Here is a 15,543-nt window from a genome sequence, read left to right as displayed (position 1 = left end):
GCACAGACTGAGCCCCAAGTAGGCATGGAGAAATCCCTTTGTATTTGCCACACAGATACGGATGATGGGAAGGGAGCAAAATATTAGAGGACTAAAACCAAACTCAAAGCTAGTTCTAAGGTGTTTGTGGGGAGCCATTTGCTGCAATGACCAAAACTGGCACTTACCACTGGTCTGCAAAGTGAAAAATAATCTTATGGTGAGAGCAACCTTATATTATGCCCAGCTAGAAAGGAAGGGGTCTTTAAACCTGTTAACAATGTTGTGCTTTCATCCATTATCCTTTTGTTAAAACATTCCTGCTAAAACCTAGCTGTTTTATGGGTCTCTCTGACTCCTCACAAGAATCCAAGGGAGGAAATGGAGCCAATAAATGTAATCTACAGGTGAAATTTGCAGAGGCAATTTAGGGAAAAAAGTCCTTTCCTTCTTGAGGTTTTACCATTTCACAGAAGTTATCACCTCATCTCCTAAAGTATTGAGAGATTGTACTGATTAGTCAAAATTTTTATTTTATGTGTTTGTTCTTGGAAAGGCTTATTTCAACAGAAGGTATCCTGAAGTGTCATGTCGAGTATGATCATTATTATCATTTAAAAATTTGGTCAAATAAACATAAGTACACACAACTGTATGTATCATCTTATATACATACTGAAAGTAATTCTATTAATCCTCATCTATCCACCAATTAACAAAATGTATGTAATTGGCTGTGATCAGACAGGTACAGAGCTAGAGATGAAACAAGGAACATGAAATTGTCAGTCTTTGCCTTCAAAGAGATTAATGCCCAGAACAGATCATTGTTTAAAAAAAAAAAATCACAAAAACAATGATATAAAAACAGACAAGAGGAAATGTTATGAAGGAGATGCAAAAGTGTGATAGGAGATTAAAACAGTTTTCAAAGGCAGTGGACAGCTTTTCTAAGTAAGTGAAATTCAACTGAAGCCTGAGAGACAATTGGAATTAGGCAAAGTGTGTTGGTTGTGGAAAAATTCAGGCAGAGGAAACAGCAAGTACAAAGGCACTGGAACCAGAAAGAATGGCCAGCTTTAGAGGCATGTTGCAAAGAGGTCTGCATGAGGCAGAGAGAGGGAAGGATGAAGCTTAGTGAGAAAAGGCTGGAGTCAGGCAGGACCTGGCCCTTCAAGGGCATTTGGTAGGGTTCTGGGAAGCAAAGTTGGCTGGGCTAGATTTGCATTTCAAAAAAGGACTTCTGGGACTACTCATGTGGCAAAATAGCTAGAGGGAACAAGAGTCCAGGTAGAAAAGCTTTACTATGGTCAAGGCAAAGAAAGGATGAAGGCATGGATTTGGGTGGTTATTAATGAAGAGGGAGGAAAGGACACTGAAGTCAAAAATGACAGGACATGGGGAGGGGTTGGATGCAGAAAAGGTGTCAAAGATGATTGCAGAGTAGGTAATTAGTAATCGATTGATAGAAAATGGTGATATCAGAAGCAGGCTTTTTATATTCATTCTACTCTATTTAAATTCATTCCATGCAAAACCAGTGCTTACCAGATGCAAAGCATGGTGGTGGGAATCTAATGGATAGCAATAGGAAAAAAGCATACAAAAGGATATATAACCTCTGTCTTTTATAAGCTCGCATTCAAGTACAATGTTTCTCATTTCCGATAGTGGAAAGAGAAAAATAACTACATATCCACACACATAATATGTACACACACACACACACACACACACACACACACACACACAGAGATGTATATATACATGTATGTCTGTATATGTGTAGGAGTTCATATCTGTATATAGAAATTTGAGGTATTTGTATCACATGCACGTCTGAATTAAGAACCTGTTGCAAGGGGATTGAGGAAGATAAAGGTAAATAATTAGTGTGGAGGTAAGGAAGAGAAACGAAAAAGTTGCTTGAGACTATGTTCTTAAATTAAAATGTTTCAAAAACTATCAGGTCTTCTTCTTCTTCTTTTTTTTTTTTTTTAAGATTTTATTTATTTATTTGAGAGGGAGAGCTCCAGTGGAGAGGAGAGAGAGAAGTAGGCTTCCCTGACGTGGGCTCGATCCCAGGACCCCAGAACCATGACCTGAGCCGAAGGCAGACACCCAACCAACTGAGCCACCCAGGCGCCCTGAAAACTATCAAGTCTATCTCCACCTTATTATAGAAGAGATTTATATGACACTGGCCCTATTTATCAAATAGAGTCCATAAAAAGAAATTAGGCACTAGTATTCAGCTATATAATCCCTTTTCAATATATGATAGATCCCTACAGTCATGCATGAGAATAATCTTATTAATAATAATGATAAATAATAATAATAACAACAGTAATCATCCGTGGATAGCAATTTTTTAAAAAGCACATAATAAGCATAACAACATAAGTGTAGATTCTATTTAATGTTGTTTGAACATTATGTTTTTACATTTTTTGTTCATTGTTTGAGGGGATTCTAAACTCACAATTTTGTTATCAAGCTGATTCTCCTCATAGCAGACAGAATATGGTTCGTTAGCAATTCTGTCAAATATTTGCCAAAGGAAATGGAGGACAGCTTTCCAGTCTTACCAGGGCATCTTGTGGGTCAGAGCCCTTTCTTTAACAAACTCAACTTGCATATTGATTCTAATAGTCTAACCAAACAGACACGACAATTGCTACTCTGAATTCTTAAGGCTTCTTTCATCACATTTTCCTCGTATGATCGTCTTTGCTTGTTTCAGTTTTGTGTGTATACCTTTTGATTGCTTATTAATGCCTCCTATTCATAGTGATAGTAGTATCTTCTAATCTCTAAGATAGTCTGCAATTGTTGTTTTCCATTACTATAATGGTGCAGAGGGTGAAATGTTTGCAATCACTAGAGGTGAAGTTACCGTGAAGCTAATGAAACTTACTCTTCAAGATCTCTCACATCCAAGGGTCCTTTTATGTTCTTGGACTTAAATTTGTATTTTTAATATTATGGTTTTTTGTACCTTCAAAAATAGCCCCCAAATTTTATGAGCCTCAGGGCCTGGAAAACTTATCTGGCCTTGCTTTTCATTTGTATTATAATAATTTGTTTTCATGCCTTTCTCACAGTATTTTAACTTCTTGAGAATAGGGGCTTTATTTTTTTTTTCTATTTCTCTACTCTCTAACATTTGGTTCAGTAGGTGCTTGATGAATGAGTAAGTCGTGACATTTAGTGGTTGTTTTGGAGCTTACTCTGATGAGTGAGATTTTCTTTTGCATTCATGAATCTTCATTAATGCCAACTTTGTTGCAAAGTTTTTAAAAAAGTAATTATCTTAAGTTACTATATTTTTAAAAAGTTAAAAGTACCTATTTAATTCTAAATTAAATTCCTACTACTGTCAGTATGCACATATTTTGCAAAAAATGCAATCAATCTTCACATGTTATGTTCTTTCATTTAATTTATTTTTTTAAGAATTTTCTTGGGGTATTTTCCAAATGGGAATTACTGAGATAAAGGGCATATTTGATTAGCTTTGTAGATTCTAAGAGTCCTTCTAAAAGGTAAGCCTTGCCAAAGAAAAATGTTATGGCACAGGATTGCATTTATTTTAAGCTGTCATTTAATATAAGATCTCCATTTTGTCTTTATATCTCAAGTTGCTTATTTATAAATCTCCACTCTATTTTTCAGGAGTTGACAAATGTTGACAGATTGACATATGTTGCTTGAGAGCTGATAAACCCTCTATGATATATACTCTAGGAGCTAAACAATACATAACAAATTAGGAAAATTATACCATGAAGATATGTCATCATTTCTAAATTATACAATTCAGGTGCATATTTTGGTCTTCAGGGAAGCAAAAATACTCTTCCTTTCTCCATCCCCTTTTTCTGATCATTTCCAAGTTTTTTTTTTAAAAGGAAAAAACCAAACCAAAACATCAACAAAAAAACAACCGCACAAAATCATTTGCCACTTCCTGACCATAGAGATGAATAATTTAAGGACAATCCCAAGCTCTTAAAAAATCTCATAAATATTTTAATTGTCAAAGAAATGGACTTTTATTTGGTTAATCTTTTACCTAATCATAAATAATGGAATAAAATAACCCTCAAAAAATTAACATTAAATAACATAAAGGATAAAGGCACATTTAAACAATATATTAGTAGAAAAAAGTTTTGGACTTTGTCATAAATTTTCTGACAATTCAGCTGCAACTGACAACTAAAATATGACTCCAGAATCCAAACGTAGTCCCAGGAAGCCCTGTCATCCAACTGCCCCTTCATCATCTTTCTTCAATGCTCTTTCAACATTTATCATTGCAATTTTTGGCCTTTTTTTTTCTCTCTAGCATATCAAACCAAAAAAGAACAATTATTACATGCTCACTTATACCCAGCTTCCTCCCTTTATATCCCCTCATTCCCCAGGCCTGAGTATTTCCATAGGAATCCTGCTACTACTTAGTGGCCGCCATGTTTTATTATAAAACTGCAGTATCAACAATCTTTGGTCCTTCATCCTCAGTTTGGGAAAACCGTCCACTAGTACTATAGATTCCTTCAAATGGAAAATTATCACAAAGTTGTAGGCTCTTCCCTTATCCTCACGGCAAAATTACTGTAATAAGGAATTAGTAAGCTGTTTTGAAAAGTAAATCATCTAGACCCAAAACAAAGATGACTGATAATGATTCCATAGGTAGGGGTTTTTACTACTGCCTTCCTGTTTAATTTGGAAAGACCTGAAACTTCTTATTCCAAAATACATTTTTGTTTTCTATTCTTCCAATTCTAAAATAATGATATACTCGATAACATTTATCTATTGTAAAGCTTGTAAAGGGTCTCATATCTTGGAGAAAAAGTACCTTTTTTTGAAAGGGTTCCCCTTTTCTGAATTTTGCTGTTTCCTTCTTGTTGAGCAGTGGCCCCTCCTGGGAAAACAGAGCTATTTCAGCCAACATTCAGATTTCATTTTACATTAGACTCTGTGGAATATTACAGTGCTATTCAGGCTTATTCATAATCTTTCCCCTGATTTCGCTGTTTTTATAGCCTAGCAAAATTTATTTTTGGTGTTTGTTGAAGGGTCAGCAGAAGATACTTGGACATCAAACTTTTTCAAAATAAATTATGATGGCAATACTGCTAAAATCTCTCTCAGCAGTTCTTATTACCCTGCAGATTAAACAAGAATAAAATTATTATTTTAGGGCTGTTTTAAAATGAATGTTTTTGCCCCCCTCCCTTCCCACATATATAGCAAGGAAGCACCCCAGATTTCATCTTTATTTAAATGGTGGCAATTACAATATATATCAAGAAGTCTGTAAGCATGTAATGCTTCCGTTAGCATAAGCTCCAGAGAATGGAAAATCAGGAACAAGTCACTTGTAAGGAGAAGTAAATTTCATATATGGTTGTTCCTGTTCAGCTCTTCCTGACCACAACCGGAGTCTATCACTGTAAATTAACATTCTAAGTTAGCCACAGCTGTGATATAACTAGGAGGATGTGTTCTTTACATGATTCTGGATCATTCCGTGGTGTGGATTACTCTGGCCTCTAACTTCTGTCTTTTGCAGCAGGGTGCCAACGTTTTCTCGATTTCACTGCTCTTTAGAATTCTCCACCAGAGGGAGGACAAGGGAAGGAGAAGTAGGTTTCACCCGCAGTTCTGGAGAAAGTTTGAATTCGACAAAGCTTGCATTAATGAATTAAAGAGCTCTAGCCCAACTCTACCTCTCCCTGCTTGCTTTCTCACTCGGTAGGGACTGACTGACAACCCCCCCATCCCCCCAGCTATTGCAGTAATTTTATTGTTGATCGCCTTTTAACCCGGGTTTTATTAGTTCCTTTGAAATCAAGTTGTAGTGAGAGAGTTTAGGACACTGTCTCTGAAGAGGCTAGATTATTACTATTTATTTTTTATAAAAAAGCTAACGATGAGGGGTGCCTCAGTCGTTAAGCGTCTGCCTTCGGCTCAGGTCATGATCCCAGAGTCGTGGGATCGAGCCCCACATCCGGCGGGAAGCCTGCTTCTCCCTCTCCTGCTCCCCTTGCTTGTGTTCCTGCTCTCGCTATCTCTCTCTCTGTCAAATAAATAAATAAAATCTTAAAAACTAACGATGAGAATTATGACAGGCACGTTGTTCAACACATGAAGGCAGGATACACACACATTCAAGGAGCAAATCTGGGAAGACAGTGAGATCTGACCATCTTTAAGGTTCTCTGAGCCCTTCCTGCGTACCCGGAACAGTGTTACACTCAAATTCCCTTGCACAGTTTGTCTTTGCCCTACGCGCGTGCGGGACTTTCACTAAAGTAAGAAAGGAATGAACCCCAAACTTTCCTGGAAAAAAACAGCAAAAGTTCCTCTCCTTCCCGAGGGTTTCAGAGCCTTAATGGGGGGGGGGGGGGGGCAGGTGTCAGAATTCCGAACGTTTTTCTCCAACGTCTCTCTGCATTGTGGGGAACGGCGGAGCCCTTCGGGGCTTCCTGGCAGCGGAGGAGAGCGAGGAGCCCCTGGGTCCTTCCTCGGTCTTTGAATCTCCCGGGGCCGCTCGGTTCGCTCCCCGGGACCGCGGCGGCGGTGCTGCCTGCGGCTGCGTCTCTACGCAGCTTCCAGCGACCCCTGTCGGGGGTTCCCGGCAGCCGCTCCCCGCGCCGCCGCCCCCCGCCCGGCCAGGCTCGGGGAGGGAAAGGGGCTGCGCCCGGGAGCGCCGAGCCCAGGCTCCTCCCGGTGGCGTGTCCGCGCCTCGGGGTGGGGGTGTGGTGGGGAAGAGGGAGGGGGCGAGGCAAGGGGAGGGGGAGAAGGAGGCGCCAGTCTCCAACCTGCGGGCGGGAGGTGGGTGGCTGTGGGGCAATTGAAAAAGAGCCGGGGAGGAGTTCCCCAAAACTTGTCGGAACTCCGGGCTCGCGCGGAGGGCAGGAGCTGAGCGGCGGCGGCTGCCTGGGCGATGGGAGCGCGGGCAGGACGGTGAACGTCTCTCCCTCCTCGGGCTGGGAGCGCGCCGGACGGACGCCACCACCGGAGCCGACAGCGGCGGGACCCAGCGCGGCGGGAACCGAGGACTTCCCTGGGCGACAGAAGCAGCCCCGAGAGCGAGGGCGACCGGCTGAAGGAGCGACCGCCAGCCCCAGGTGGCCCGGACCGCACGCCGCGTCCGCGCCGCTCCCCACAGGCGACAGGAGACGCCCCCGCTCCGCGCCAGTGCCGCAGCTCGGCCGCGCGCTCTCCCCCTCGAGGGACAAACTTTTCCCAAACCCGATCCAAGCCCTCGGACCAAACTTGTGGCGCGTCGCCTTCGCCGGGAGCGGTCTGCGTAGAGCGTGCATTTCTAGGGCGAGATGTCCGAGCGCAAAGAAGGCAGAGGCAAGGGGAAGGGCAAGAAGGACCGAGGCGCCGGCAAGAAGCCCGCGCTCCCGGCGGGCGGCCCGAGCCCAGGTGAGTGCGCAGCGCGGCCCGGCTCCACGATCCTCTTCCTCCTCCTCCGCTGCGGTCGCCTCTCCCTCGTCCGCCCGCGCCCTGCGCTCCGGGCGCCTGGCACTGCTCCCGGGCGTCCGCCGAGCCGGGAGGTTCTCGCCCTCGGTGGGGCCGCACCTCACCTGGGCGCCCAGCCCCACCCGGACGCCCGCACCCCGCGCGTAGAGTTGGGGGCCGCAGGCGCGCCGCACGCCCTCCGAGGGTCCAGGTCGCATAGCGCTCCCTGGCTTGGCCTTTTCCTAGCGCCCTGCAGCTGAGCCCAGCCCGGGAGCCGGACCGGAGTGCAGGAGCGGAGGCTGGGTGCGCGCTCCTTCGGCGCCAGGAGGGCTTTGCACGGGCCCCGTCTGCCCTCTAGCGAGAAAAGCGGGAACGGGTCTCCACTTGGCGTGCCTGGTTTGGAAGAGCCGGGTGGTCGATGAGAGGCCCCGGCAGCGGGTGCGCGGCGGGGCTTGGGGCGAGCGGTGTGCAGGTTCGCGGTGTGTGCGTACGTTCACCCTAATTCGGCCCTGAGATATTGGACCTCGGATCAGTTGAGAGGGATTCCTAGAGGTCGGCGAAGCAGATAAAATCTAGCCCAGTGCCAGGAACCAGGTCGGCTCCAAATGAGTTCTCAAACTTTAAATTTAGCACTTCTGTTTTTCAGGACCTCCTTGATAAATGTGGTTAATTTATGTTCCCAAGAGGTTCCGAAAAGCAAAGTTCATCTAAAATTTTGAACCCAGTTGCTTACTGGTTATATAACAGAATGAAATGGCAGTGGAGGCTTTCTAGAGACAAATCTTGTATTTAAAATCAGAACACGGATGTGACTGACAGTTTCACCTTAGATTTCCCTAAGAAGAGCTGATCCTTTAGATATTGTCTTGAATAGAGCAAGCATCCCGAATAAATACTTGCTTATGAGTGAGTGAAAAAGATGCTTAAAAAAGGGGAGGAGAGGGTTAATTATAAGCGTTTTTTTCCCCCCCTGTCTCTGCAATTCCCAAATGTTAATTGGTCCAGATCCCTTAAGTCACTTAAAGCATCCCCCAACACATTTTATAAAGCACTTCTGAAAACTTAATTCACTGGCTCTAGCACTTGGTAATACTGTGGCTGAGAAGATAAGCAGAAAAAATTGTTCCTTGTAGGAAGAAAACAAGATTTGCTTCGTCCTCTTATTGGCATCACTGATAGCATTTCAGAACCTGACTTACTGGCAGGGACCTTCCACAGGTTTTGAGCAAAACAGAAATTGAACAAAGAGTAATTGTTTGGCCACTGACCATTCCTGTGCATGCTTGTATAATAAGATACTGCTGATCAGATTCACCTTATTTACCTCAGGAGGGCATATTGAGATTGTCTGTACTTTTGCCCTGTGTTTGGAGACAAGGTATGAAATGGGGAGCCGAATTAGCAACCTCTGTAAGTGACTTTATCTGCTGTCCTTTCAAAAGTCATCGTGGTAAATTAAAGAGACCTTGGACAGAACCCAAACTGTGAAGTTGTAGAGTTATTTGTGGGGACCTTTAGGTTCCCCTGTTCTGCCCATGAACTCTGCCTTCAGAAGTTTCCGTGGTCCTCTGTAGGTGGTCTGATGAATTAAGGAGGGGCATTGGTTTGAAGTGGCATCCTTTTTAGGTAACAGGTTTGCGTTTTGTCAAGGGTTTATAGCAGCAGGGCCTTAGCATAGACATTTCAGATAAGCAGGTAGATTTAAGAGCAAGCAGGCATTTCTGTGTCCTGCAGATCTTATCTATGAGGTTGACAACCTAATGTTCTCCCTTGACACCGAGTTCAAGAGCTTCCTCAGTGACTCTCATTCTGCGTTCTAGTCCACAGTTGTGCTTTCCTCTAAACCAGATAGATTGGCAACTTTAAGTGACATTCTCTTTACTATCTTCCTGGAAAATTGAGGTGAATTTGGCTCTAGGTTTGCTTTTAGTATATTTATCTCCCTTTTCCGTCAGGTAGTCCTCATCTTTGGGGAGGAACCTTTTACCTCTTCCAGGGCACCTTGGAGGAGGTAAAAAGTTCTATAAATCATATAAACCGCTTAGGAATATTGGTTCTTCATTTGATTTGAAAAGAGTGGTCAACTCGAAACCAGCCCTATGTAAAAGCACCAATAGTATTGCTTTGAAATCAGTGTTTCTCTCCTTGTCATTTTCCTTATAATGGTGAGTGCCAGTGTACTTGTCCTTATCTTAGGGGAATAAGTAACTGATAGCTATAGTGGCTTTGGGAGAAACTCACACCTTTTTTTTCAACTGTCTTTGCACTCAAGTTCTCAGGCATCCTCCAAAGAATGACTGCTGGTGCCATGACTGTAGTGTTGCCACTTGACATGCCAGCCCCGATGAGGACCCAGGAGCTCACCCATCTGTTCAAGAGTTCTTGCGGTAGTGCCCTGCGGTCCCACGTTTCACCCCTTGCGTAAAGCAGCCACTGAAACTGCCTGTGCTGGATGATGCACTTGCAACCAGCCAGCCTCTCTTTGGACGTTACAACATTACTTCATGACAGTCGGGGGAGATATAATGCTGAGATAACAGCCTCTCGGCCCTGCTGTGCGCTCTATTGTATGCAGAGGCATAAACACATCTGTTGGAGGGAAATTTTCAGGGGAAAAAGGCTTCTTTAACTTTCATATGACATGTGACTGATATGTGATACATACATGGCTATGTTTCATAGCATCCACATTTTTATACAATTAACTGAATATTGAATTGCACACTATCGGGGCTGCAGATGTTCAACAGAATTATCTATTCCATAATGCTCCAATAGGTCCCAAGCCCTTGGGCTCATTGGTTCCTCTTCTTTGCTCAAAATAAGCAACCTCAGCAAATCCTGGGCTTTGTAACATGGATCCATGTAGTACCAGGGGCCCAGTAATGTCCTGGGCCTCCTAGATTCTAGACCTCTCATATCCACCCTATTCTAATTGACTTAGCTCAGCAAACTTCCTACCGAAGCCCCAATTACAAAACCAGAGGTTTTGTTTTGTTTGCTTTGGTCTTTGGCTCTGAACTTCCTTAATGAATTTCCATTTGCTGATATGTTTTTCTTCCATAAAACACCACAAAGGATTTTTTTCTCCCACCCTCCCCCTTTTAAAAAAAATAACCTGGAACAAATTCATTATCAACCTAAGCTGCATTCTAGAACTGTTGGGTCTCCAGCTTCAATCGTGGTAGAAGGGGCATTTGTGACTACAGGTGAAACTTAGTATACCAAATGGGGAGGAATGGTCCATGTGCTGTCTGGATGACATCACCCACCTGTTTCTTTAAGTGGCTCCCCAGACTGAAGTGCTTGTAAACATTCTTGGATGTGAAGTGTGCTGTCACTAACAGGGCAGTGTGTGTTTACAGAGCAGGAGGAATGTCCAGTGATCTGTTTCAACCTGGTTACTCCTGGCCACTTACTTTCTGTAACTATTCCAAACATTAAATCTTATTTATAGGATGAAATAGGATTTCTTTTGAAGAATTATTTTGAAGCAGAAAGAGTGGGAGAAACCCGGGATTCTATTCTCATACCTACGGGATGATAAAGCAATAACTGATGGAAGAATGAGACGAAAAATAAATATATATAAATAACCAGAAAGCATTGAACGAGTATGAGAATAGGGAATACCTTATACATGCCAGGCACTATACTGGATGCTTTTATATATTTTTTTAAAGATTTATTTATTTATATATTTAGAGAGAGCACAAGCAAGGGGAGTAGCAGAGGGAGAGGGAGAAGCAGACTCCCCGCTGAGCAGGGAGCCCGATGTGGGGCTCGATCCCAGGACCCCGGGATCATGACCTGAGCCGAAGGCAGCCGTCTAACTGAGCCAGCCAGGCGGCCCGCTTTTATCCTTTTTAATAAGGGAGCTAATATTTATTGAGTATCATAGCATGTTCCAGGCAGGGTAAGAGATACTTTGTGTATTTTGTCACTTATCCTTTAGGAAGTGCAAAAATGCCTCGCTGTCAGACAGCAGGGAGCGGGATGCCTAGTTCTTAGCTCTATAAACCAGATTGCCTGGGCTTAAATCCTAGCGCTACCATTCCTTAATGGTTTTATGAGAAAGTTATTAATCTCTCTATGCCTAAATTTCCTTATTTGTAAAAATTGCATAATAATATTACTATCATGAAGTTATTATGAGGCTTAAGTGAGATAATCCATGGAAACACTGTAAACAGTGACCAACACGTAGTAAGTGCCCAATAAATGTTCGCTCTGCTTATAAAATTACTTCAGAAGCAAATTGTCTGTGTTTTTGCAAAGGTATTTGACATCATTTTCAAAATTTACCTTTTATGGTAAAAAAATAATTCCAAACCGGCTTTAGATTAGGGTGAGTATAAATATTAATATCTACTACCTGTAAATATAGAGAAAAGGGGATAAATATGTCAAATACGATAACTGCACATATGTATGATGAAAACGGTCCTGAATTCAGTCTAAATATTGAAAGTAGAGTGAGGTGCAACATAATTTTATCTCTGGCAGAAAAACGTTGAGGTTTCAAGCTATGAGAAGATTTTGAAACATGACTCCTTTTCTGGCAACACTTAAAAGTTGATGCTCAGACCTCACTTTATTATATAGAATGCATAATCTTCTCTTTGGGGGCTAGTAGAAATTGTAGCAATTGAAAAGGAGAGTGTGTATGAACATTTTCTTTGTTATCTTTTTATCAAATGTAACAGTGTATTGCCAGCAAAGATCCCAGAATTGAATGCAGGTGTTTCTAAATATAAATAAATAATGAACATAGGAAATCCATACTCCTCGCTATTTTCTCCCCTCCTCACCAGAAGAGCTGTCCGTAGTGTTTCAAGTTCCAGGAGTGTGATGCTTCCCAAATCCGTATTTTATTAACATTCTTGAAGTAACAAGTTAAATTTGGCATTAACAAAGTCCTGATTAGCACATTCTGTGAGGACAGAAGAAAACAAACTGAATGTCAGTAGTTGGGGTGAGTGATTTTATTTGCTCAAAGAGACAAGTGAATGGACTTCTCATATTTTAGTTAACCCTAGGGCTTTCCCTTTCATAAACAGAAAATACAAAAAAAAAAAATTAAATCAGGTAGTATTGGCCTAAAAACTGATTTATTTTAAACAGAGGAAAATATGCTATAAGGTACATAAAAGTGGAATTTCCCCAGAAGCACAAGTGATGTTTTGCATCCATCCTAACCCTACACATCGTAATTGTAATCCTGTGCATGTGTCCTTGTAGGAGTTTTAATAGATTCTTTAAAAAGTGAGCCACCAAGATGCCAATAGATGTCAGTGTTTGTTGCTTTAGAAAAAGTAAGGTGTTAGAAAAAAAAAGCTTAATTTGTTCTCAGTTTTAATAAGCTAAAGCTGGCTACTCTGAGAAGTTTGATGAGTATTAGGACCCTGGATAACCTTGCGTACTTTGTTAAAGAAAATGTCATATTTCCACATTCCGCTCTTCTATTAAAAGATGCCTCTGCAATAAATTCCTGAAAGAATTCAGAATGTAGGCTGAAAATACACGATCAGCACATTTTTTTTTTCTTTTTTAAAACGAAGACAATTGTTCGAGAATGTGGTGGATGGGGTTACGTCTTGTATGTCTTTTGCATTATTCAAACTAGAAATTAATTATGCATGCATCTTATATCACCTTGATTAAGATTGAACACATACATTTTCGAGTCCAGCTCAAGTGAGATCTGTGGGCCGTGGCCCCTGGAAGGCCAAAGGCGACCAGAAATTTCTTCTTTCAGTGTCTTTTACTGGTGTCACTTTTCTGTGGCCTCCAGAGGGTGCTCCAGGAGCATCACACTGCTAGTCCCCAAAGAATGACTCCTTTTTGCTTTTCTTAAGTTACTTTGATATTCTGGGCAATCTGTGGGGGAGAAGGAGGGCCCTGATTTCATCAGAGTTAGCTGCCTCAACTGGCGTTCGTTTTCCAGCGAGACCAAATAGCCGGAATTCACTAGGAGCTCTGAATGGGAACATTCTGATGTATCCTTCTGATGGTGACGATGCCATTGTCACTTGCAGGGGGATGTTGGTGAAATTAACTTTCACCAGCGCTTTTTCCTCAGAGAACCTAGCATCTCACAAGCACCTTTCAGTTGCCCCTTACAGCAATTCCTTTTGAGTAAGTTCAGAGACCTCAAAGCGATTTAGTCATATAAAAAGGTTCCCTATGTAAGCATCTGCCTTCGGCTCAGGTCATGATCCCAGGGTCCTGGGATCCAGTCTGGCATCAGGCCCCCTGCTCAGCGGGGAGTCTGCTTCTCCCTCTACCCTTTCCCCCTCCTCGTGATCTTTCTCTCTCTCACGCTTTCACATAAATAAACGAGATCTTAAAAAATAAAACGTTCCCTATGGCATTGGAAAAATGATACATGAAAGCACCAAATTGAACAAAGGATTTTTACTAACACATTTGCTTTCATTTCTTCACACTCTTTCCTCAGCTCCTAGCTAAAATTGTTTAAGAAGCCTTCTTCAATTGAGGTACACATTTTTGAAAATAGGTATGAAAGATCAAATCCGTTGGATCATGGGCTAATGTTGTAATATCGTCACCTAGTCCCTGTTACTTGCGCACGATTGATGCCACCCAGCACGTGTCATCTTCAACCGGGAGCTGCTCCCATTATATTATTCCCCTGCCCTTTTGAAGTATAGTATTGTTCATTGTGTTTCTTAGACAAGAAAGGTATTATTAGGGCACCTGGGTGGTTTAGTTGGTTAAGTGGCCGACTCTTGATTTTGGCTCAGGTCATGATCTCAGGGTCATGAGATCGAGTCCTGTGTTGGGCTCCATGCTGGGCGTGGAGCCTGCTTAAGATTCTCTCTCCCTCTCCTTCCCCACGTGCGTGCACTCACTCTTAAAAAAAAAAAAAAAAAGTATTACTAATGGGAGGTAGCCTTTGCTCTGCCACCGTGTCCCAAACCTTTCATTCCACAGTTTCAACAGGCAGGCAGCTGGCTCCTTGGGCAGCTGCTGAGTTTAAGTTTCAGTGATGTGAGAGTCAGGGAATGTTTTATTAGGTTGAACCATATGAAATTGTCAATTTTGTAGGTCATACGTGACTGACTATATAGTTTAGTATTTGGATTCTCTTTTAGTAGTTTGGCTTTATGCTTTATGTGTTATTTTAAATAACATGGTAGAGACAACTTTGAAAGAATTCTTACAAGTTTTGGTATTTAAAAGAGGTTAAAAGTCATATACAAAGGAATCTGGGCTAGGAAATCCTTGAAGTGGCATTTTTCTCCAATAAATAGATCAGGTCATATATCCATATGAAATGAATTCAGCATAAAGTCAGAGTATCGGGGCAACTAGCATTTCCCCTTGGAGAGAAGAGTAGTGCATTTCTACTGTGACATAGAACTTTTCTTTTTATTTGACCTGTTAGAAAACTGTTACCTTGCTTTCTCTTACCCGCCCTATTTCTACAGAGATTATAGGGGTGTGAGAAGGAAATATTAGTGAGTGGCGAATAATCCTGGCTTTATTTTATGAGATAATATGACAACAAAATCTTTGTCAGCTTCATAGTACTAGAGCAACGCGATTTTTCTAGTATCTTAAATAACTGAATTTTATTGTCAAGTGAAAATGCATCTCATTATGAATGGCCTATATTGCTTTATAAGTAAGATTAAATTTAGATAAAGCTGGTTTTTTAAAAGTGTATATTTGTGTTTGTGACTGTAAGTCATCTGTTGTTATATATAACGTTGTAGTTGTAGAGACAAATTGCAATTTTAAAGGTTATGGCAGCTCTTTAGCTATTCCGTCCTGAATCTAAAACCAATCTTTAAAAGGAAATGTCTGAATTCCAATTTGGAATGATTTTTTTTTTTCCAGAACACATAAATCTTACAAATATAGTGAAATGTTTTGCATACCGAATGTTTTAAATTTAAGGACTACAGAATTGAAATTTGAAATTCCTACACATTTTGTGGTTTTTTCAAAACATAGAATTCAACCTTACATAAAAAGTTTGAATATTAATTATACACAGAAACATTTCTCTATTAATGCCCTAAGGCTTTGTAACTTAAAGTCTAT

At 41.7% G+C, this 15,543-nt stretch overlaps 1 protein-coding gene and 1 long non-coding RNA gene across 5 annotated transcripts in view; one reads left to right on the top strand and one right to left on the bottom strand.

Moving 5' to 3' along the window:
- NRG1 (neuregulin 1) overlaps positions 1-15,543 on the top strand; it is a 1,094,991-nt gene that overhangs the window by 866,149 nt on the left and 213,299 nt on the right. Inside the window, exon 1 of one of the 3 annotated variants that reach the window (XM_027598284.2) lies at positions 7,190-7,434. The exons of the other annotated variants lie outside the window; for them this stretch is intronic. Within the exon in view, the coding sequence (XP_027454085.1) occupies positions 7,338-7,434 (97 nt within the window). The 5' untranslated portion in view covers positions 7,190-7,337. Of the gene's footprint in view, positions 1-7,189; positions 7,435-15,543 lie in introns of those variants that run through there. 3 annotated transcript variants of the gene reach the window in all.
- LOC113924440 lies at positions 4,041-6,016 on the bottom strand. Of its 2 annotated transcripts, none has more exons than XR_004819909.1 (3): positions 5,510-6,016; positions 4,853-5,162; positions 4,041-4,329 (listed from the first exon to the last, which is right to left on the bottom strand). It is a non-coding gene; the product is annotated as an uncharacterized LOC113924440 (long non-coding RNA). The 2 variants fall into 2 exon arrangements; XR_003520686.2 differs by having other exon boundaries at positions 4,853-4,918.

The sequence above is a fragment of the Zalophus californianus genome, chromosome 2, assembly GCF_009762305.2.
Source record: "Zalophus californianus isolate mZalCal1 chromosome 2, mZalCal1.pri.v2, whole genome shotgun sequence".
Lineage (NCBI taxonomy): Eukaryota > Metazoa > Chordata > Mammalia > Carnivora > Otariidae > Zalophus > Zalophus californianus.
The sequence above is the reverse complement of the archived record's forward strand: the minus strand, read 5'-3'. Positions and strand labels throughout refer to the sequence as shown.